This window comes from Danio aesculapii, chromosome 5 (genome assembly GCF_903798145.1).
Source record: "Danio aesculapii chromosome 5, fDanAes4.1, whole genome shotgun sequence".
Lineage (NCBI taxonomy): Eukaryota > Metazoa > Chordata > Actinopteri > Cypriniformes > Danionidae > Danio > Danio aesculapii.
The window spans coordinates 38,016,518-38,039,242 of record NC_079439.1 but is presented as its reverse complement, the minus strand read 5'-3'; the positions used below and the strand labels follow the sequence as shown (position 1 = coordinate 38,039,242).

General features: G+C 40.5%; 1 protein-coding gene across 2 annotated transcripts; it reads right to left on the bottom strand.

Annotated features, from left to right (window-relative positions):
* Positions 1-1,608: 1,608 nt before the first annotated feature.
* On the bottom strand, positions 1,609-22,566 carry nova1 (NOVA alternative splicing regulator 1). 2 transcript variants are annotated; one of them, XM_056458113.1, is made up of 4 exons: positions 21,849-22,566; positions 14,278-14,421; positions 8,892-9,058; positions 1,609-8,023 (listed from the first exon to the last, which is right to left on the bottom strand). In XM_056458113.1, exons 1-4 carry the CDS (start codon positions 22,003-22,005, stop codon positions 7,004-7,006), a joined length of 1,488 nt encoding a protein of 495 aa, XP_056314088.1. In that variant the 5' UTR covers positions 22,006-22,566; the 3' UTR covers positions 1,609-7,003. The 2 variants fall into 2 exon arrangements, with proteins under 2 accessions (XP_056314088.1, XP_056314089.1); XM_056458114.1 differs by lacking the exon at positions 21,849-22,566 and adding an exon at positions 18,628-19,117.
* Between the last annotated feature and the right edge of the window lie 159 nt (positions 22,567-22,725).

The following is a 22,725-nucleotide window of genomic DNA, read 5'->3' as shown; positions in this document are numbered from 1 at the left end:
CATCTGTATATATTTTAGCTGTTGTGATGCAAGCGATCCCTCACACCCCCATACATCATTTACCTCCTCGTGTGTTGTATCTGTTGTATGTATAACCCAGGTGCGCACATGTGTCTGTTCTGCTTGTAAACTCATAAACAAACACTTGCGATCGGTTCATAAGATCGGCTAGGGGTGCAATTCCGAAAACCATCCTTAGCCAACTCAGGTCTCAAGTTCCGTTGTTACAAACATAGTTTGTTGATTTGGCGTTTCCCAAATCCATCGTTCCAACATTCACAAACTGTGTCATAAACTTGTACGCTTGTAACTACACCTCTAGTGTTGTAGTTAGAAACATAGTTCCTGGCTGTGTTCTTTTCCTAGTTATCCCCCTATGCCCTATTCATTTAGAACATTCTTACGATTAAACTTAGAATTATTAAAAAAAAGCATTAAAGTCATCTCCCTTAGGTGTAATTTGCTTTCAAAGTATTTTTACAGTTCAGTTTTAGCAATCTTCATGTTTACAATTGTGCTCCCTTCACAGTGCACTTTGAAAACATTGATGTTATTGATGTTGAACACAGCCGTGACTCATGACGAAAGTTACAGGTGACTATTAAGAAGCGCAATTTATGTTACGTCGCCAAAGCTTGTGAAAACAAAAAACATAGCATATGTTAATGCTTTTAATTTATAGTAGGTTATTTATTATTATTATTATTATTTATTAATTTGTTATCTGTACTGTATATGACATGGGCCTGTTGGTTAGAACATTTCTGCAGTGGTTAGCATGTGTCAAATTGTAGAAGTAGACTTTTCAAAAAATACAAAAACATTATCCTACTTAATAATAATAATAATAATAATAATAGTCATCGTCATCATTAATATTATTATTGAAGTAGGATTTTTTTCATTTCCTAATAAATAATAAATATTAAATTTCATTTCTTAATAAATAGCCTCATTATATATTATTTACATGATTTATATATATGATATTAGAATACTGGTTAGCTTTTGTGATTTTATGTCTTAGAATACAATATGTAATGTTCTTAATAATATTTGTAAAGGAATCATAGGCCCTACATGTGGCATTTACATATATTTCAATTAATATGGAAAGCGAGTGCATGTTCTTACCAAAACTAATATTGTTTTTTTTTAAATGCATCTGCATATAAAACAATGTAATTTGCTCAAAGAAATTATGCGGTTCTTCAATAATGAAGTTACTCCACCCCGTTCAAAGCATCATTATGGTCATTTTACGTTATAATGTGGTTCAAATGATGGATCTGCGACAGAGAAACTACAGGTTTTGGGAAACACTTGTCACTACATCTCTCAGTTCCCAAACAATGCATCGTACACTATGATAGTTCAGCTGTGAGTTACGTCGTTGTTTGGGAAACGCACCCCAAATTGTTGAGTACCGATTTGTGAGTCATTAAATGTGATTATTAGCTGATCGATCAGAGCATCCCTACTATAAATTGTTCCTTGTTTAATATTGAAGACTTGAGTATTAATAATAATAACTAAAATGGATAAAGAGATCATTGAATCTGTGAAAACATCGTTGAATCTGTTTCAATTAATCGAAAAAACACAAACTTTTCAGAGGTTTCTGCAATTTATTTTCCATTCCTCTAAACTGAACAAAACGTACAGTTTTGAAAATCAAAAATAACACCTTTCACTTTCAAAGCAGTTCAGCTTCACACAGTTGGCAATTACAATGGTAACAAGAGTGTCTACATGTAGACACTCACAAACGCACACATTCGTGCAAACGCTGTCACTCGTGCTCACTCACACACAGACAAACACTCACTCACACACACAGACACTGAAGGGAATGTAGTAGGAGAGATGGTGGAATGCAGGACAGATATCTCACACACACACTCTCCTTCTGACCTCTCCTCCCCGAACGGAACAGAAATACAAAAATAAAGACACTTTTAAAAAAGTACAACTCATTTACAAACACCAAAGGAGGAAAAGAATAAAAACACAACAACAGGAAAAAACAACAATATATCTGTCAAAGTTTTCCATGTTAAAAACAGGTTGCTTGGTTCAGTTTTGCATCCAGTAGAAGGTTACATTGTGTGTGTTTGTGATGGGACCTAATGCTCAGTAAAGTGCATTTGATGCATCAGCAGACAGGAAGAGAGAGAGAAATGAATTTGGGTGCTAATGTGGCTCTGGGCCTTCCTAACACTGACAGATATGATCGAGCTACATGAACTTTACAACCTCCGCCGTAAACATCACACCTAAAAGACATTTAACATTGAAATAACATTTTGTTTCAGTTTATGCAAATGTAAATACATTCATAAATTACATGTGGGGTTAGGAGAATCAAGCTGAGAAACTAGAGAAGTCTAAAACTGATGTATGGATACACACGACCGTAGCCCAAAAAAAACAGAACTCAAATGACGTTTTCCATGCATGGGTGTTATCCCCTGAAATTAGAGGCCGAGAGATGGAGTCTGTCATGTACGTATGCACACTATTTGCCATCGTAAACTGGAATCTGCTCGCTTTTATGAATTCCTGATTGACTCCAGTTCCCATGGTTACGCTGCAGTTCTTAGGCCTATGTATACTGGCCTTTAAAAGACCACACCCATCTGACCGAGAAAAACACAAAACCAGAGAAACACAAATGAAGTGGAGGAAAGAAAGAGCGCTTCGTCTGCGACACATGCAGAAGTGTGTCCCGGAGCGACACAAGACGCTTCTTAGTATTTTTTTTTTTAGAAATGTTTGTCTGTTTTGATTTCCCACCCCTCAATAATTCACTTGGATATCATGCAATAGAGACGTGCAAAAAGATAACACCTAAATCCACAAAACACACTTTGATAAACGGCTGTGTTATGAATGCGTATAACGTGTATGCCTACTCCATGCCGACCTACAGAGACAATATGACTTAAAAGCAGTGCGGAAGCCACAGGTCAAACGAATGCACAGGATGCCTCTACTGAGTGTATTAAAACCATATGGATGCATAAAACAAGTATTCTCGTTGTCTATGCAGCTATGGGGTCAAAACAATGCTAACATTGCGCTATGCCGTTTTTGTTCCTTCGCTGATTATCTTTTCGTCGGAACTAAAATATATTGATTGATTGGCACTTGTTCAATGCTTCTAAATAAGTTATCGATACCTAATGTTTCATCACACACCTACATGTTGAGAAGCTGTGAAAGTCTAGTTTGGCACAGGTTGACTATTATTACTGCGTCTATGTCATTAATATTGATACACCTCGTTTATACCCCTGTCGAAAAACGAGCACAATCCTAATCAACAGACCAGACTCTTTTTTTTTTTCGTTTTTTGTCTCAACTAAAATATTTCTGTATATTTCACTTATCAAATAGCAGCATTTTTTCATTTTTTTAAACTTACAGTATTACAAAAAAGTACATGTAAACCTATTCATTCAAAATTTGTAGTAAATCCAAAGGCTCATACAACAGACATAACAAAACACAAAACTTGACAACATGCTACAATATTGCTTCCAATAGTTCTTTACATTTTAAGTCGATCTAAAATTATCAGTGACGTAGATATGGACACCAGCACTCCAAAGAGAGCAACTCTAATGCACAAACAAATCGCAAAGCTAATCTTAACCAGGCTTGATTGGCACTTTCATCATCCACACGAGTATAACGGATAATCACACACTGAAACCAACAGCGCAAGACTGCATTTAGACCACAAACTAGAGGAACTACACCAAAATACACAAAGAACATGAGACGCGACGGATTCCACAGTTTCATTTTTTTTAAAAATGAAGGAAAAATGCAGAGATGATCTTATAGTTCTCAGAGAGAGGAGAGAGAACACAGAGCACAAACGATGGTCATCGTTTGAGTTTGAGGTGGCTATCGCATCCATCTCCCATAGGTTGTTTTTTTTCCTTGTTTTTTTTCCACCCAGAGTTCTTTGCTCTGGGTTTACACACCTCCGCGTTCTCTCAGAGCACAGATTCCCTTTTCTAGCTAGTTTAAGGTAGAATACTGAATCAATCAGGAAGAGAGCACGAGAATCTGATCACATGTATTAATGTTAGACTATGTGGCGTATTAGTCCAGAGGTTCTGTGTGCACGACAGGGCTCAATACCCATCGGCCCATGTGGAGATACACACACCCTCTGTGAAAAACACACACACACAAACAACACATCCGTGGCGGCAGCCTGGAGGGGAAGAAAGCGAAAGGGAAAAGGAGAGACAACAAAGCATGAAAAGTAGTGAGAGAGCAAGACATGACGGAAGAAAGAGGTAGTGCAAAGACAGAGGGAGGACACGTAGAGAGTGAGAGACAGAATTAACCCTAATGCCACGACTGTCAACAAATTCCAACCGCTTTTCTACAAATGTATAAATGAATCTCCCTTGTCTGTAATCATATTACCCTCATATTGCTGCACCAAGTGCTTGTGCTTCTGAAATCAGGTACACAAATTGATCTCCAACCATTATTGAGCAACGATTTATACGTGGAGAACCTGATATCTTACGGGTGGTACCGAAATACAGTACATAGCTCGGGAGTACATTAACTGAGTGAATGGCATGTTAAACTTTGGAGGTTATTTAAACAGCAATCATGAGAGATGTTGAAATGTTAATACTCCTCACAATTATGCAATGGATATAAATAGGTTACTCTCTCGCCCTCTCTCTCTCTCCATGTCTCTCCCTTTCTCTCCCTTCCCTCCTTTTTCTACGTTTCCGCTTCCCCTCTAGCGAGTAGATTAGAGGGCTGGTAGTTGGAGGGAGATGATGAATGTCTTTTAGAGTGTGTATGTAGGTCAGCAGTAGATTGGGCTGTGCAGTGTTGTTATATTTAGAAGTCCAGGGTTCAAATGGAGATCTGCTAATTAATGACAGGCCTGGCTGCCGTGGGGGGAATCTGACCCTCGGCAACCTCCGGATTTGCGAAAGAGCAAGGTAAACTACAGGTAGACGTTCCTACTGCGGAGTCTCGTGGCTTGCGTTCTTGTGCTCGCTCGGTTTTCATTGCTTTATTCCGTCACGCCGTGTCTCACTCTCAATGGTGTGAAATATGTACATTACATTCCATAGTTGCGATGGTGTCAGGCCGCTGGATTCACAGTGTGGTTCAGAGACGATTGCTCGCCCTGTACAGGAGCTCCTGCTCACTCTCCATGCAAGAGCCAATTGCTGGCAAGACCGAAAATGCTGTTAGCAGCAAACATTTTGATGCAGTGTACAACTGTGGAATTAACTAATGAGGAACTATCACCACCGCTCTGTGCAACCGATGACCTGTTGATCAGTGGAAAAGGTGGAGGGCAAGTAAAACTCTCCGGCAATGCTTTAGAAACATTGGGCAAACAGAACTGTGCGTCTGACGCTACGGCCTGCAGTTTGGTTTTTTTAAAGGAAGCAGAATTACGATCAGTTAGCCTGCAAGAACTTGCCTCGCAGTGACGCCGCTGTACAGGAGAAGGCTGAAGGTCGACAGTCGTTACAGTAGCATCCTCCGGCCTTCAAATCAGTTCAGACAGGTTACAAAAGCTGTGTCATTTTAGTCTCTCGTTCACTACCTCAACTGCACCTCTGCTGCCTGCCTGACGCAAACAGGGATTAACTGCGACGTGAACGAGGTGGCATCTGTAATGCACCCAAGACTTTGCTGCACTGCATACAAACAGGAAATCTTTCTCCTCCTTCGCAAACATGAGGTATGACAACCTGAGCTCCTTTCAAATGAAACAGGCACAGACATTGCCTGACTCCTCCAATCAGAGGAAGAGGAGGAGTTAAGAGGTACATCTGTCTAAACAGGTCCAATTATTTTTCAAGTTCAGGATTCTAAGGACTTCAATTCCTTGGTAGTGTGTCCAAAAGTTTTCTGTAGTAAGAGTTAAAAGTCAGTGAGACGGACAGCTTTTAATATCCTACTGTTGTGTCTCTGCTCTGGTGGGATCTTTTGATTATTCACTCGCTCTCAGTCATGTGAGTAGAATCGCAAAATGCCCCCCGATAATTCATAAAGGCTCAGAGAAACTCTCCCATAAATACTAAAATCAGTAGATATGACAACAAAATCTCTTCGTACGCGTTTTCTTATAGCACCAAAGTGGGATCCGTGACTAAACTGCACTTGTATGTATGTTACATTCCAGTTCCTAATGCTGAGTATTTTAACTTTGACCTGTGATGTCTATCTCTGTCGGTCTGTTGCTGAAGGTTGGGTATCTATCGTGACAGCATCTCAATTTGATACTCTATTTACATATATAAAAAACCCCAACAATATCAGGAAGTCTTTATACATTCAGGTCAACCTGGAATCACAGGTTTCAGTAAATCTAAAAGAGACTTGATTGTGAACTGGCTGTAATGGAGAATAATCAGAGAGATATTAGTAATGCAATGCAAATTGAAAGTTTTTAGCGGGTGTTTTCTGATCATGTCTCAGTTGAAAACAATAAAGGGGGAAACCAAGAGTACTTATGGAAATGTTTCACAAGTTATCTTCTTGTTCATTTTTTACCTACACTACGGTTGCTGATATTAAAAGGGAAACCTTCACACTCCAGTCTTCTTGCTCAGGGTGTGTGGATCAGTATGAACTAAACTATGAGAGTTTGCAGTGGAAGCCAAAATCAGAACACAGAATTCAAAAGGCCTTGGCCAAGAGAGAGGAAGTGAGATTTGAGCTCCTTCTCCACTGAGTGCCCCAGGACAAGATACTCTGACCTACACAACGTAACACAACTTTAAAAATACGGCAGAATTTCAGTCACAAAATATCACATTTCTCCCCAAACAGATTATCTATCCACAGTTCATTCTTTTTTTGTGTGTTTAAATATTTGGACATATTTCTCACTCCAACCCATCCCGTTCTCCCTCGATTTCATTCATTTTGTCATCTATTCATTCTCTCTGGTTTCCTCCGCTTTCTTCATTCCCCTCCCCGCTCCTGTCCATCACTAGCCCACTTTTTGAGGGTTGGTGGCACGGACGCCTTGCTCGTACGTGATTCGCTGGCTGATAAGGTACTGGGCTGCCTGTGTCGCCGCCGGTGACCCTGTAATGGTCACCTTGCGATTACGCGTGCCTGGAATGAACTCTCCCTTTTTGGAGATTTGAATTCGCGCCCCTGTCAGCTCCTGATACTCCACCAGAGTCTTGCCACCTTTTCCCAAGATGGCACCGACCAAGTTCTCTGGCACAGCAATCTCCACCACTTCCTTTCCACCTTCTGCTAGCTTTTCTGTACCCAGCAGAGATGATGCCACTAGTGGGGATGAGGGATTCAGGTACCCATTAGATGCCCCTGTGGCGGCTGCAAGAGAGCCCAGTGAGAAGCCCCCTAAACTAGGGGCAGCAGGGTGACCACCCCCTCCAGAGGCCTCGCTGGCGTATGTAGCAAGCAAATTGGCGGCAGCAGCCGCTGCTGGATTGGCACTAGCCGCAACGGCAGCAAGCACTCCAGAGGCAGCAGCCGGGTTGAGGCCAAGACCCAGTGTATTGGTATTGTAGCCGTAACTGGCCAGAGTGTTCAGGGCAGATGTAATGGCAAGCAGATCATTACCAGAAAGACTTGACATGGCTGCAGGAAAACCACCCATGCCTGCGAGACCCGCTTGGCCAAGTAGTGTGGAGGCTGTAGCTGCTGCGGCGGCATTGGGCAACACCTCTGTAGAATTGGCAAATGGGGATCCAGTTGGGTTGGAGTTGGCCACAGGGCCGGTGATGTTGGAGTAACTGATATTTAGACAGCTGCTGCTCTGTGGGTCCTCCTGGATCTTCTGAACAATGATCTCCACGGCCTTGCGGTTCTGCTCTGGCTCCCCGCTCACTGTCACAACGCGCTCCTGCAGATTGATGCCCTCAGGCTTCTGAGAAAGCTGTACCCACGCTCCTGACTGCTCCATCACAGCCTTAACTGTTGCCCCACCCTTACCGATGATGAGTCCTGCTGTGCTGTTGGGCACGATCAGTTTAGCCTGTGGAGGAGGGGGAGTGTCATTTTGATTGAGGAACAGAATAACATGTATGAGACTGCACACAACCCCAAAAATAGATTCTGCAATAAGCTCAAATGTGTCTGTGGTGGTTATGTAGGTTTTTGTCTTCTGCCTTTACTTACACAGTAAAACAAGTTTGCTGCATATTTAAAGAGAACTACATTTACAGAATGTAACTGTATGCTTATATGTTCAGAGAGTAAAATAGTATGTGTGTTACTGAGTAAGGTCTGACTCTTAAGTCAGTGCTTATATCAGCCATTTGTTGATCCCCGGTCTTACATTGCAGCTGCTCTCTCTCTCTCTCTCTCTCTCTCTCTCTCTCTCTCTCACTCCCTCTCTGTTTCTCATTCTGCAAGGATCAAGCAGGTAAAAATAACCCGCTGCTCTCACACTTTGCTGCCCCTCTCAGCCACTCTTTCCCTGGGGAACAACCACTAGTCTACCTTGCCCTCTGCCTCCTTAGGGCTAGTTTATTTGCCTTGTCTTCAGTGTTGCTTATAACTGTCAGATAGCTGACATTAAGTACATTTACATGCACTTCAGAAATTGATTTCAGTGACAATAAAGAAATAATTGTACAGATGAACAGCGTAGCTTGATAATGCAGAACTCAATTATAACTGCATATGTAAATACACTCACTGTCTGTGTTGTCATCTGATAAGCAAACTTACCAGAATATTACAAATATTATGAACTGTGCTGTGGTTCAGGGAAATAACCAATTGCCTGTTTCATTTTAAATCTGCAGATCTGATATGTTTAACAGTTCACCTCACATTTAATAGCTAGAAACCTATAGTTCGGTTTGTGGTGTAGTAGTTGAGCAAGCTCATAAACGAACCTGTTTGATACGGTCAGGGTTAACGGTAGTCTGTGGCTGGAGAATGCTGACTGGTTCGGTCTTCTGACTGCTCTGAGGCATCTCACGAACTTTTTCAGCGATGAAGTTATGTACTCCATTCAGAGCTTCCACTGTACCCTGAATCAAACAAACACGCTCTGTTGTACCTGAACAAACACACATATAAAGACACAATGTTAGCATTTAGACAATATGTGTAAATATAAAATTATATTATAAGCAAATATATGCAGTATATGTAGAAATGTGTACAATACTATTACCAAAAACAATTATACATGACATATTTTTCTGCTCACCAAGGCTGCATTACTGCATTTAAGTGCAGCAGTTATTTTGAAAAATATTATTATAATTTAAATTTTTTTAAATGTGATTTTAAATAAAATTGTATATATTTTAATCCCATGGATGTAATTCATGAGAGGGCAAAGGATTTTGGTATAATATTCAGAACTCAAGATCCTTCATAAACCATGTAAATATGTTGTTTTGTTGCTCAAGTAACATTTGTAATTACTCTTTAGTGTTAAAAATAGCACTGCTGTTTAATATATTTCATGAAAATGATGATAAATGTATTTCAGATTTGTCAGTAATTAGTTCAGTAAAAAAATCCTTTAGTTCAGACATGTTTTACAACATTAAATGTCTTTACTGTCACTTATTATAAAGTGCTTAATTTAAAAGTATTATATTTAAAATTATATTTTATATATTATTATATTATTATAATATTATCATTTAAAAAATAATAATATATTTAAATTGGTATAATAATGAAATATAATAATATATAATAATTATAAAGATATAATGATAAAAAAGTGTTGTACATACATTTTATATAAACACACAATAAATCAATTCATCACTAAAACAAACTAGTCAAGATTAACATAAATGAATATTAACATAAATTAAATACATATTTATTTAGTTTAACATAAACATATATACACACATACACACACACACACATATACATATATATATATATACATATATATATATATATATATATATATATATATACATATAGATAGATAGATAGATAGATAGATAGATAGATAGATAGATAGATAGATAGATAGATAGATAGATAGATAGATAGATAGATAGATAGATAGATAGATAGATAGATAGATAGATAGATAGATAGATAGATAGATAGATAGATAGATAGATAGATAGATAGATAGACAGACACAATTTTAGTATTTACATTAGTATATTTGGCTTTTTTACATTTGTGCTGCATTTAAAGGATAGTTCACCCCAAAATGAAGAAGACGCACCCTCAAGTGGTTTTAAATCTTTGAGTTTTCGTCTTCTGTTAAACACTAAAGAAGATATTGTGACGAATGATTGAAACTGGTAACCATAGTCGGAAAAACAAATACTATGGAAGTCAATAGGCTGACAACATTCATTGCAATATTTCACAAATGATCCTCTTTTGTGTTCAACACAAGAAAGAAACTCAAACAGGTTTGTGAGTGATAAATAAAAACAAACAAACAGAATTTTCAGTTTTGGGACAACTGTCTCTTTAAGGCATATACATTTTATCAGTTCATGAATATCCTGAAAGCCTAAATAGTGACCTTGAAGTTGCGAGCACCATGCTCTATTGTTTTAACTTACTATATTTCTTAAGGTCATGAAAATACATTTTGCATTTTCAAAGAAGCAATTTCTGCCTTTAGTAAACATGCAGCTAACAGAAAGAATGGAGAAGGTTGCTGTAACACAGGGGAAAAAGGCAGATGAACTTTTGCCTGCATGATGTAATTCATTCTGAATGCATTAAATTCTGAACCTTTCTCCAGATACATTACTCCTGTGGGACCCACACACAAATGTTCAAGACATACACACACTGTCAACTATCCACTGGCCTTTCACTGTGCTGAAGTGCACAACCTGTCTAGAATACTGTTATAACTATAAGAGTTCAAGCAGGACCCAGTTAAACACAAGCAGACAAATAAAGTCTACAATGAGTTAGTTACACAATCCTTTCCATATTGTGTCAGCTTGCCCTGAATACACAAAGTCTTGTGCTGGAAAATATAATTCAGTGTCCTAAATTTACTGTCATGATCATCTTCTGTTTCATTTGGAGGGAGATGTGGGAAGCGGGGGCATGTTGGTTGTTGGTAGTGTGTGTTTGTTTCCGGGCAACAGTGCAGATATATCAGTGTGTGTGTGTGTGTGTGTGTGTATGCGCGCACTCTAGCACACATGCATACTTGACCAAGTGTTTGTTCCTCAGCTGTGATGTTTTATTTTTTACCACTAGACTATCACTTGTTTGTGTCTGAACTTCAAAAACACTCACGCTGGTCAGAAATTCTCCCGCAGTTTCAGTATTTGCTCTTCAAGAGGTATACAAATAAAACATGCTCTAGTAGTGTGTAGTCGTTCTCTCATGAAGGTGTGGTTTGTGGCAAGATTCTGTGGTTAAATGAGTTTTAGGAAATGATTATGACAGACTAAGGTGTGTGTGTGTGCGTGTGTGTGCGTGTGTGTGCGTGTGTGTGTGTGTGTGTGTGTGCGTGTGTGTGCGTGCGTGTGCGTGCGTGTGCGTGTGTGTGTGTGTGTGTAAAACATGCCGGCTGGAGTAAAAGCGCTCAGCTGTAGGTGAATTCTTTTTATAGCTCTATTGCGAGCCAGAGAGAGTTTAAATGTTTCCCTTTCAACGTCTCATAAGATAAATGAGGTCTGGAAGAGAAGCTGCTATTATATCAGAGACTAAAATGATTGAGGATATGCTGTTGTTTGTGCCAAAGCAGCACTGCTTGTTGTACTCATGGTTTGGCAAAATTCTGAACTGAAGGACAATTAAAGCGATAGTTCACCTAAAATGACCTCATGATTTATTTTTCCTCGTGTGGTTTTAAACCTTTATGGGGTTTGTTTTGTATGTTGGACAAAAAAAAGAGGATATTTTGAAGAATGCTGGTTGCTAGCACATTGCAAATAATTATATGATTAATTAGTACGGACAGCATATGTTTTAGGTCATTGTAACTTATTAAACTTAATTAATCATGTTCTAACTTAATTTTATGAGTTAAGCAAGCTGTTTTAAGCCAGTTTAACATAATATAAGGACTCATAGGGTTAATTTGATTCAGCTTAAAATTTTAAAAGGACTATGGAAGTCAATGTGTGCCAGCTACCAACATTTTCAAAAATATATTCTTTGTGTTCAACAGAAGAAGCAAACTCATAAAGGTTTTGAACAAGTGAAGGGTGAGTAAATGAGGACTTGAGGACTAATGTTAGTGTCTCTTTAAATTGGTTTCAATTTGCTGAAACAATGCAGCACATAGAGTTGAATTGGACTAACTAACTAACTATATCCATCCATCCATCCATCCATCCATGGGGGCTGGGCGATTAATCGAAAAGGAATCAAAATCAACATTCAGAATCTATAATCTATCAATTTTTTCCAATTACTTCCCAGTCCGAATGTGGAGTCATGTGACCCTGCTCTGTTTTATACTTATGCAGCCACATCTGATCTCTGGTCAAGTAGGACGATGGTCCTATTCTTGAGTCTTACTTTGCTCTACATTGACGATGATTGGAAGCTGCGTCAGAGATGCCTTGAGATGGCATATTATCCATTACATTAAAATGATTATTTACATTCAAATATTTGTTTACAGAAGATGCAAGAAATGCACCGTTTAAAATATTATTTACAGAATATGCAAGCGTTATTTTATTTAGAAGAGATACTGCTTATTTTCTACTTTTAATATGAAAAACACTGAAAAATAGTACATTTTGTTTCCAAAAGCGCAAGTTATTCATTTTCGCTTTTTTATAAGAAAAAGTGGCTGTTGGTTTCAGGCAATGTGTGTTTTCATTTCAGTTGTTCAGCTGTGATGTTTAATAAATATTCATAGATGGTAGATAGTGTGCGTTTCCTTCAATTATTTTAAAATCAAGTAATGCACCCTTCATTTCAAAATCTCTCACTTTTAATATGTGAGCATATTTATTGTACAAAACCTGTCAGTGAACTATAAAGACAAAAAATAAATAAATAAATAAAATAATCGTTCATTAATCGTAAACGAGTCAAAATGTTCAATTAATTGTGATTTAGATTTTAGGCCAAATCGCCCAGCCCTACCATCTATCCATTTCTACCTAATGTAAGTTATCCCAGATTTTTAAAGTAATTATAATTCAGATTCTTTGTATTTAATTTCAAATTCAGTTCTAATTTAAGATATGAAATGGAATTTAAAGTAGTTTAATTCAGAATGGTGCACAATCTTGGTTGTAAGATACTCTGCTATGATGAGCGCATTGGGAAAAAAACGGTTTGAAATCTGTTAAAAATGGTGCTAAAAGGTAAACTTGTGTGATAAAACCTGCAAAAACGAGTGAGAACGCAAGTGATAATGTGTTAGTGGAAGAGTGAAAAGCAGAACAGGCTGTCTCAGGATAGTTTTAGTTGTAACGGGTGTATTTAATGAATGAAAACATAGCTATTCACACACAAATTACGTTCACAATATTCAGCTGTACGCTTCACAGCTGCGACACACACACACACACTTTCTCTTTCTCACATATTTCCTCTCCCTATGGGCACATTTTCCACTGTCATTCTCTGCCCATTTCAGTTTTCAAACTACAACATAAAGCAGCTTCTTAATGACACATAGTGGAAAAGGTACTATAGTCAATGACACAAACAGGCCAACATCTGTAAACAGCCTTATACGCATTAATATACCACCATAGAGCTCTGAACATTCAGAACACTTACAGACTCATTTTCTAGAGTCTTAAGTCATTTCAGCGTGACCAAAACATTTTTTAAATCCACATAAAACTATTTTATCCTCCAAAAAATATATAAAAGCTCACATTTAATCACTTGTTTTCACAGAATAACCTCAAAAATTGTCTGCATGAACCTATACAGTGAGAAATAGTTACTGATAAGAAGAAAAAAAAAGCTTTTCAATAGTGTTTAGTCTGAATGAGAGTTATGCATGGCACCATTAACTCCACCATCTGTTGCACAGTAAATAAAATGATCTAACTGTGAGGATTCATAACACCGATCTAATCACACAAATAATTCATAGTCAAGGTACAGTAAAGAGAAGGATTTAATTTTAAATAAACAAAAATGCTGTCCAACATTGTCCATCATTATTAAAGCCACATAAAACTATTTTATCCTTCAAAAAATATATATATAAAAGCTCACATTTAACCACTTGTTTTCACAGAACAACCTCAAAATTGTCTGCATGAACCTATAGAGTGAGAAATAGTTACTGATAAGAAGAAAAAAAGCTTTTTAATAAGATTTGATCCATACCTGGGTAGAAGTCTTTAGATTTGGACAGTTTGATGGTAGCTCCAGTCTCTTTTTGAAGCTGGACGATGGTTTGCCCCCCCTTACCAATGATCGAACCAGCGGCATAGCTGGGGATCAACACCTTCAGGAAATATTCACCCTCCTCTGCACACATACAAACAAAAAACAAACACAATCTTAAATAGGGAAAAAAATCATTCTAATCTTTTCGACATTATCATATTTAATTAAGTGATATGCTCTTTTTCAATACTGTGGAAGAATGAAAATGAACGTTATAGAAAGATCTGAGGTATAACCTTTTATATAGTGGTAATAAGGAAAATTCTAAACATGTGTTAAACATTTTTGTAATAAGATTGCATCATTTTAAAAAATTTATATAGCCAACCATAGACCACATAGGCATGGCACAATAACCGATTCGGAAAAGTCAAGGTTTTAAAACCGCCAACGTTTTCTGTTAAACCGTTTCTATGGTGTGTATATATATATATATATATATGAATGTGTTTTTACAACTATTTTAATTTAGTTTTTTAGGACAACAGTATCTCCACATCAAAATTTATCGGTCGGGCCACGATTCAGCTAACTTCTGAAAAACAAATCGCTTATAAACCAACATCCAGCATGCTATAGAGCTGAACAGTGCAGTGATTTTACTTTATATCCAAAGGAAAAAAAAGATTTCCAAATGAAGACAGCAGAAGTCAATTATTCAGAAGTCAATTATTTAGCCTGACATGTTTACTGTTCCAAAATATTTGAAATGTTGCTTAAAATAATAATGATAAAAATATATATTGTGTTCAATACCATGAAACCGTTATATTTTTATCCAAGGTTATCATACCGCCAGAATCTTACACCGGCCCATGCCTAGTGCAGCATCATTGCCTCACTATGGCTACTCCTTTTTAAACAACATAAAACTAAACATGTATGGTCGTCCTTTGTTCGCTACTTCTGCTTTTCCATGTCTCTGTATTTCTTTCTTCACTTTTTCACACTCTCTTTCTCTCCCTGATGAGTTCCTATACTGATTCTGCCTCTGTCCCACTTTTTCCCCATGCAGAGATAAAGTGACCTGCTTTGGGTTGGTAGAGGTCTAAATTTAACCAAACTATCTCTGCGTTTTGTGTCCTTCACTATCTTCTTTGCCATCTCTCTCTCTCTCTCTCTCTCTCTCACACACACACACACACACACACACACACACACACACACACACACAAAGGGTTGGCCAGCCGACAAACCTCTCAGTTCCTCGGTATGGAGGTTCTGTGTCACAGTCAGAAGTAGAGGTTTAAGTGAGAGTGTGTGACGGGTGGTGTGTAGGCAGTCTGTAGTGCTTCACTATACTGAGGCTGTGGGCTTGTGGGTAATTGCCTGGAAGGCTGTTCACGCAGGAGCATATGGATGCTAAATCCTCAGATTTGTCCTGAAGAACCCAGCCAACAGCACATAAGTCACTCAGAGGTTCCCGGGGGGGTGCGAGGCTTCCCTTTCCCATCATAATATTACATATCCTAAACACAACATATGGCCCACAGTCCATTCCTGAAGTAAAGGAAGCACCCAAATGTGATTTACAACACGTCAGAAAAGATTTTTAAGACGGTAGTCATCAAAAACCTTTGGGCTAAACATACTAATAGATTCCATCACGACATGACAGTAACATCATAGCGCTCAGGTCATGTTGAATGCTAGATCAAATCCCTCTAAATGTGGCTCTGCTAAAACAAATGGGGATGGGATTTCACGTCAGTTTCATTAGTGTTTTAGTGACTAAATGAAAGCATGAACAAAAGTACATTGCGTATTTGTGCATTATATCAGTGTCTTTCAGAGACTCTAGAAAATCCGAGAGATAAGATGGGTTTTGCAGACACAATGCCCCCAATCTCCAGCAGCTGACCCTTTACCACTGCAGAGAGGAGAGGGAGAGACCGCAGGATAAGAGCAAACATGCTAATAGTAAATCAAAAACATGCAAAGGTTGAGAAGATATTTTGAAGAAGCCAGGATGAGAAAGATTTGTTAGGAATGAACAAAGGAATATTCTGCTAAAAGGAAAAGACTATTCCAGAGTGTGGTAGAGGAAAGCAGCTACTAGGAGAGGACAGATGAGGAGACGAGAAAAGGGGAGGGGTGGCAGTGAGAGGGTGAAAATATTATGGTCTCTAAGCAACTCTGATTGACTCTCCTATGGGTATGCTTGATACATTCCAAATCAGACCAAAGCCCACTACATGAGGTGTACATCACCTGTACGCTAATGCTGTTGTGAATCATTCGAAATGGGAATGACGTGTGCGTTTTCTTCTAGAAATGCAGCAAACAGTTTTGCAATTGGTAGAGCCAATATGGTCGATACTTGATCAATCAGCCCATGCCCACAATCCAATTAATAGCCGAAAATCTGGGAATCTGGATGATCCAGAGAAATGTAATTATCAGCCCAGGCATATATAATCAAGCCAAGAGTGGGAGGGCCAGTTAGTAGATGGCAGCAGGATCAAAGCAAACATTAGCTTCAGTTGTAATACATTATCTAGTCTAAAAGCAAGATGAAAAACAAGAAAGAAAAGAAAGAAAGAAGCAAGCTCACACACACTATAAGTCGCTTAAGCGCAGCTGAACGTGCAGTGCACAGTTAGAAAGATACCCGAGCAGAATTTAAATTGAAAAGACAATTCGAGAAAAACACGGAGCGACCCAATCACTTACATTTGCACACAATCCTATAGAAATGTAGGAAATACAACTGCATTCCTGTCTCTGTTATATAGATCTAAAAGCTGTTATCTGCAGCATTGCTATTCTTTTGTTCATCCCTCTCTTTTCTCTCTGTTTCACCCTGACTGACTGGCTTTGCTCTGTGCTCAGTCACTCTATAGAAAATCATTTGTTAAATGAATATGTGCAAATGTCAGAGGGTGAGAGATTTATTATTCTCTGCGCTGGGACTGACCGACCTCAGGGGTTCTCAATAAAGCACGTAGCATCCGACAAATACTTTTTGTGACGACGTCACACACAAACGCTCACACAAGGACACTAGCTCCCTTCAAAGGGCCCTTGAGAGGTGTTATTGGACACGACTGAGATCTGGATGGATCCGTGCAGAGCGGTTCAATCTGTACCTGTCCTCTGCAGCGCTCCAGGTGCGCAGTGGGATACGCATTACATCATTGCCTCACCCGACTCAATGCTCTCTGCCACACACACACGACTGACAGGTAATGATAGGATTCCAGTCCACAATGCAGCCGAGCAAACACACACATACACACACACACAGCTGGGCAGATCCCGATCTTATCAATGACCGGTCTGTTAAATGGGAGGGTGCAAGTGTGAATGGAATGAATGCAGACACTGTTATAGGGACCATTTAATGAGGGCAGTTTGCAGTAAACAGAGGAAGAGGACAGGACGCAGTGGACACATGCTCAGGAATCCATGATGGAGGTTTTTGCAGAGCACAGCCGGAGGGAAAATAAGGAAATAGTGAGCGTGTTTATACAAACGGAAAGGATGGAGAAAGGGCAATCAGTGCTCTCGCAATCACTGAAGTACATCGTACCAGTCCATTGCAGAATAGCTAACCTCCGGCAGTGAGCGGCAGTGGCGGCGTGGGGACCATTTGACCTTGGCCGCCAAAGATTGAAAACTTCATCTCTTTATCACAGCCACCTCACAATTGTTTCCACGACGACTTGGAGGTGACATTTCAAAGGCGCAAAGAGCCAATTGGACGCTCTGCTGATGCTTACCTGTTGTTAAAAGGAAAACCTAGATCACATTCTCAAGCAGCAGAGATTTGAGAATGGCAATTGCTTTGGGAGCGCTCCTCACCCGTGTTGCTCCTGCTTGCGGCGATGATGTAAGGAAAGCTGGTGTAACAGGTTTTCAGCAGTGAGTGTCTGAGTAAATAATACAATCTGTTGCTGCTGTTTGCCAGTGAGCCATACTTACACAGCCGCTAACGCAGTCAGATGGTTACGGACTCAAACCTATGATTACACACAGACCATAGAGTGTGAACAGGGTGTCATGCAAACACACAGAGGGAGTGGGTCAAGAGGGATTGCATTGTTAAAACCCTCCACCCCCAAGCAACACACACACACATACACACACACTCTGCATGTGAAAAGGAGGGCCTGTCCTAGGCACAGTGCAAGGACAAGCGAACCTCTCCTTCCCAAAGAATGAATGAAGAGACACCAACGGAGGACAGAAGAAGAAAAGCCGAAAGAATGAAGGACGCTAAACGAAAGGCTCAACTCATCCACACATGCATTCAACAAGTCAACAAAAGGGGACAGAATCTCTTACCCATTCTGCTGTAGCGTGCCGGAGGTGGGGTTCAGATAGCCATGGACGCCGAGCGGCTTGACCGGTGAGCGATGCCTGACTGCAGGCTGATCATAGGAGCTCTGTTGCCGTCAAGGAATGTGGCCAGTCAACCTTTTTCCCCAGGTTCGTATCCGAGTGGGGGACAACGTCAGCGCATCCTCCCCTCCATACCCGCAGTCAGCCCCCGTCTCTCTCTCTAGCTCTCTCTCCCTCAATTTCCCTCTCTCTCTTTCTCTGATTGTGTGTGATGGCAATGCAATTGCCGTGTGGCGTGTGTATGTGTGTGCGCGTGTGTGTGAGTGAGTGTTTGAAGCAGAGAGGCTTGGTATTGTTCAGGCAGAGGCGGACTGACGGGGGGAATCTTCTTACTGCATCACCCTCTGCTTTCCTTCTCATCCATATTCAGCGAGAGCTCCAGCCCTGTGCTGCATTCTACAGAGAGGCACCTAGCGTGTCCAATCACCCCGCACCCCTCCCCAGCGTCACACACACACACGCGAGCGCGCACACATACACACCAAGGCTTTCTTTCTCGGCACCCCCCCTCTTGCCACTTTGACGCAGCACTATAAAAGACGTAGCGCCTCGTTCATGTTTGGGTGAAATATGAAAAGGTAGGATGGAGGGAGGCTGCGGAAGGAGAGAAAGAGGAAATGAAAGAGAAAGAGTAAAAGAAAGTGCGAGGGAGTGACCTTGCGTGAGCGGAGAGGAGGTATAGAGCGAAAGCGGGGAGGCGGTGGGCTCCTTAGACGGCCATGTTGGAAACACAGCGAGATAGAGAGAGAGGGAGATTTTTGAAAATGGCAGAAAGGATCTGCCGCAGAGCGCCAAGGGGCCGGCCAACTAAATTACTGCCTATAAATCCAGATACGCTATACCCAACCAGCGCAGGCGTGCGGGTGCACGCATACGCGGCAGGGGGAGGGCGTATGAGCTCGGTCCCAGGGTCATACTTCATTTGCATAGTAGCTTTTTCAGCTGAGCTTGATAAATTCTCTATATATCCATACTAGCTATATCGACGCGCTCTGCTGGGTGTCTCAAATGCAGCATGCAGAAGTGTAGACGCTTCTGTTCAGGCAAACCGATCACGTTCAACACATCCACTGGACATTCTAGAATACATGAGCCCTCTCTCTCTCTAGCCCCTCCTTTCTCCACCACCTGCCCAATTCACAGTCAACTCACGTCACCACACACTGCAAGGGCACCTGTGTCCTTCTCTCACTCGCTCTCACTCTCTCGCTCGCACCTTTTGATCTAATACCGAACCACACAATAACACACCAACATAAATAGCTCTGCCAAAACCTCCATTAGCAACATTAACATGGCATTTCAATTGCGACTGGTAAGAGGCCACACACAAAGTAACTGTGTGTGTATGTGCGCACTGGAGAAATTAGCATCAGCAATCAATGGCTGTTTACAAAAGGGAGGGCATAAAGAGGATCTCAATCACCGACCGTCCTCTTCGTCGCTATACTCAGGTCAAAGGTCACATAAGGGGGAAGGGTACGTCCATTGATAGGATTATGTTTTAATTAACAAAGCCAGAAAGGTGGACAGAATGAACGATGGTCTGCATTGCCAATGAACAAAGAGATAACTAACTTACTGACTAAATAAATGACTGATCTCTAAACTGTGTTTAACCAGAGGTTTTGACAAAAGCCGTCAAATATACAAGTCAAACTGTTAATCATATTAACAGTCTTTCCCATTATTCGGTCAATGGTTTTGGTCACTTTTACCTCATTCTTAACACGTTTTCAGAAATCCAGCTTGATGCTCTGCATTAGTGTAGTAAAATTCTAAATAATTATTTCTAAAATGAACTTACACTGCAGGTTGTAACTGGTTTTACGTGACTAATTCAAGTTTTACATAGTTGTGTTTAACAGCACATAACAGGCCTTCAGCTAGCTCCCCTTTAACTTCTTTGTTTTAATACAATGAAGGTCTGACTATGTAGTCTGCAGAGGAATTAAAGGGATAGTACAGAATAATTATTGAAGAAGTGGATAATTATTAACACATTGATAACTTTTAAATGATAAAAAAAGTAAACTGTATCATTGTATTTTAATAACCATACTGTGAGTAAATAAAGTAAAAAGGATATATCAATATACATTATCCATACAAATGGATAGAAATAATTAGCAATTTTTACTAACGTTTGTTTACCGTATTTAATCGCCCTAAATTAATCGTTAAAAAGTGTTTTACTGTATTTATGAATTCAACTGGTAAATCCTCACAAACATACACGATTCACTTCATTGTCTCTTAACGCAGAAAAAAGTCAGTCGTGCTAATCTAGAAAAGCCGCGCGCGGTCTGTGCTCCTACACTGTACTGCGGGTGTCAAAACACTCACTGGACAGCTGCTGCACCCGGTCTCCACAGCGGGAACCGTCATCCCGTGAGTTAAACTCACGTAACACCTCGTAGGCTATGAACATTATTGAGACTTTCTTTTCGCTATATTAAGTAAAACCAGCTCTATAATATATATTTATTGATCACGTGGCATTGCCGGCTATCATTTAAAGCGCAATGACTCAAAATGCCACAAAATCTATCAAGAAACAGTGCACGTAACGCCTATAGGAGAAGCTCCCAAAATTAATTGCCTGATAGAGCTTGGGCCAACTCATTAACATTAATCAGGATCACCTAAAAGAAACTTTTATCCAAAGTAAAATGGACCCTGATGCTCTTTTTGGATATGCATTAGGAGCTCCACATGACGCTATAGAGGGGAATTTAATCTTTTGTTTCCACCGCAGTCTCTTATTACATATGAATAGGGATTAAACTACAGCAGCATGTGCGCTTTCTCGCTTTCATTCATTTTCTGCTCAATTTAGCATCAGTCCCACAGGGGCGACAACTACCACCACCGCCATGACATTGCACACCACCCCACCGGGTCATATGGGGTCAGGCGGGACAGATGCAACCCGTTTTAATTGTAGCATTAATTATCTATAGCGTCGATAAAGCATTTCATTTCACGTGTGCTTTACACTGAAACCGAAAGAATAAACAGGAAAATAGTTCGCTCTAAAACTCTCCCCTGGACCCCCGCGGTGTCACAGAGCAAGCAGACTCGCGTGGTTCGGTTGACATGACTTATTTGGAGCAGCAGCAGGCCCGAGCGCTGCCCAAACACACGCCAACTATCGAGCTTACCTCCGGTGTTTGAGCGCTTGGTGCTGCTCGCCTCGGTCGGTGTTTCCAGGGGTCTCTTTCTGGAATCGGAGAGATCCGGGTCCATTTGCGGAGACTGTGAGAGGTGCTGAGGAGTCGAGAAGATCCCGTTCTGCTGAACTGCCCCGCCAGCCATCATTTTGACACCGGCTGGAGTTTACACCGCGTTAGCACACAGACAACCGTAAAAAAGCTCATAAAAACCGGTCAGCGTCTCCTCTGCGAGCTGCCCGAATGCTTCTTGGAGCTTTAAATGTCATAAAAATGCCATGCTGCGGGCGCCCGTCCGTTTCTGCGTCGCTGTCCACTATTTCACGTAGGGAGAAGAGGCGTATTAAAGCTCTAAATATAAAAATCCATTCAGTCAAGACTATTCATTAGCGCGCGAGCGACACTTGAGACGTCTGTGTGTTTTAACGAGCCCTCACGCACACGCGCAGCGCCCTCTCCAAACAGATCCTCGCGACCATTGCCTCGCGCGGACAAACTACGAAAAGATAAACAAATCAAGTATCACGCTCTCAAAACACCGCCGTGCTCCTGCTCCCCTTCTGCCGACTTCCGCGCGGCGTCGCCGGTGTTTGGAGGAAGTGTATGGCGGTTGTCGGTGTCGGTCGGTTTGTTTTGAAGTGAAAAAGAGGGGATTTTGTTGTGGAGATGCGGGAGTGTTGGCCAGCGCGCGGCGGCGGCTGCTCGCTGTCGGAGCTCTCGCGCAGCATCCCTGGACCAATTGTGAGCCAGAGCGCCTGAGCCCTCCTGACGTCACGGGCCGCATCCTTCAAAAGAGTTTTCAACAGCAACCAAGTTTCAGACCAAGTGATAAACCTGCTTTTGAACTAAGAGTGACAGAGTTCTAATA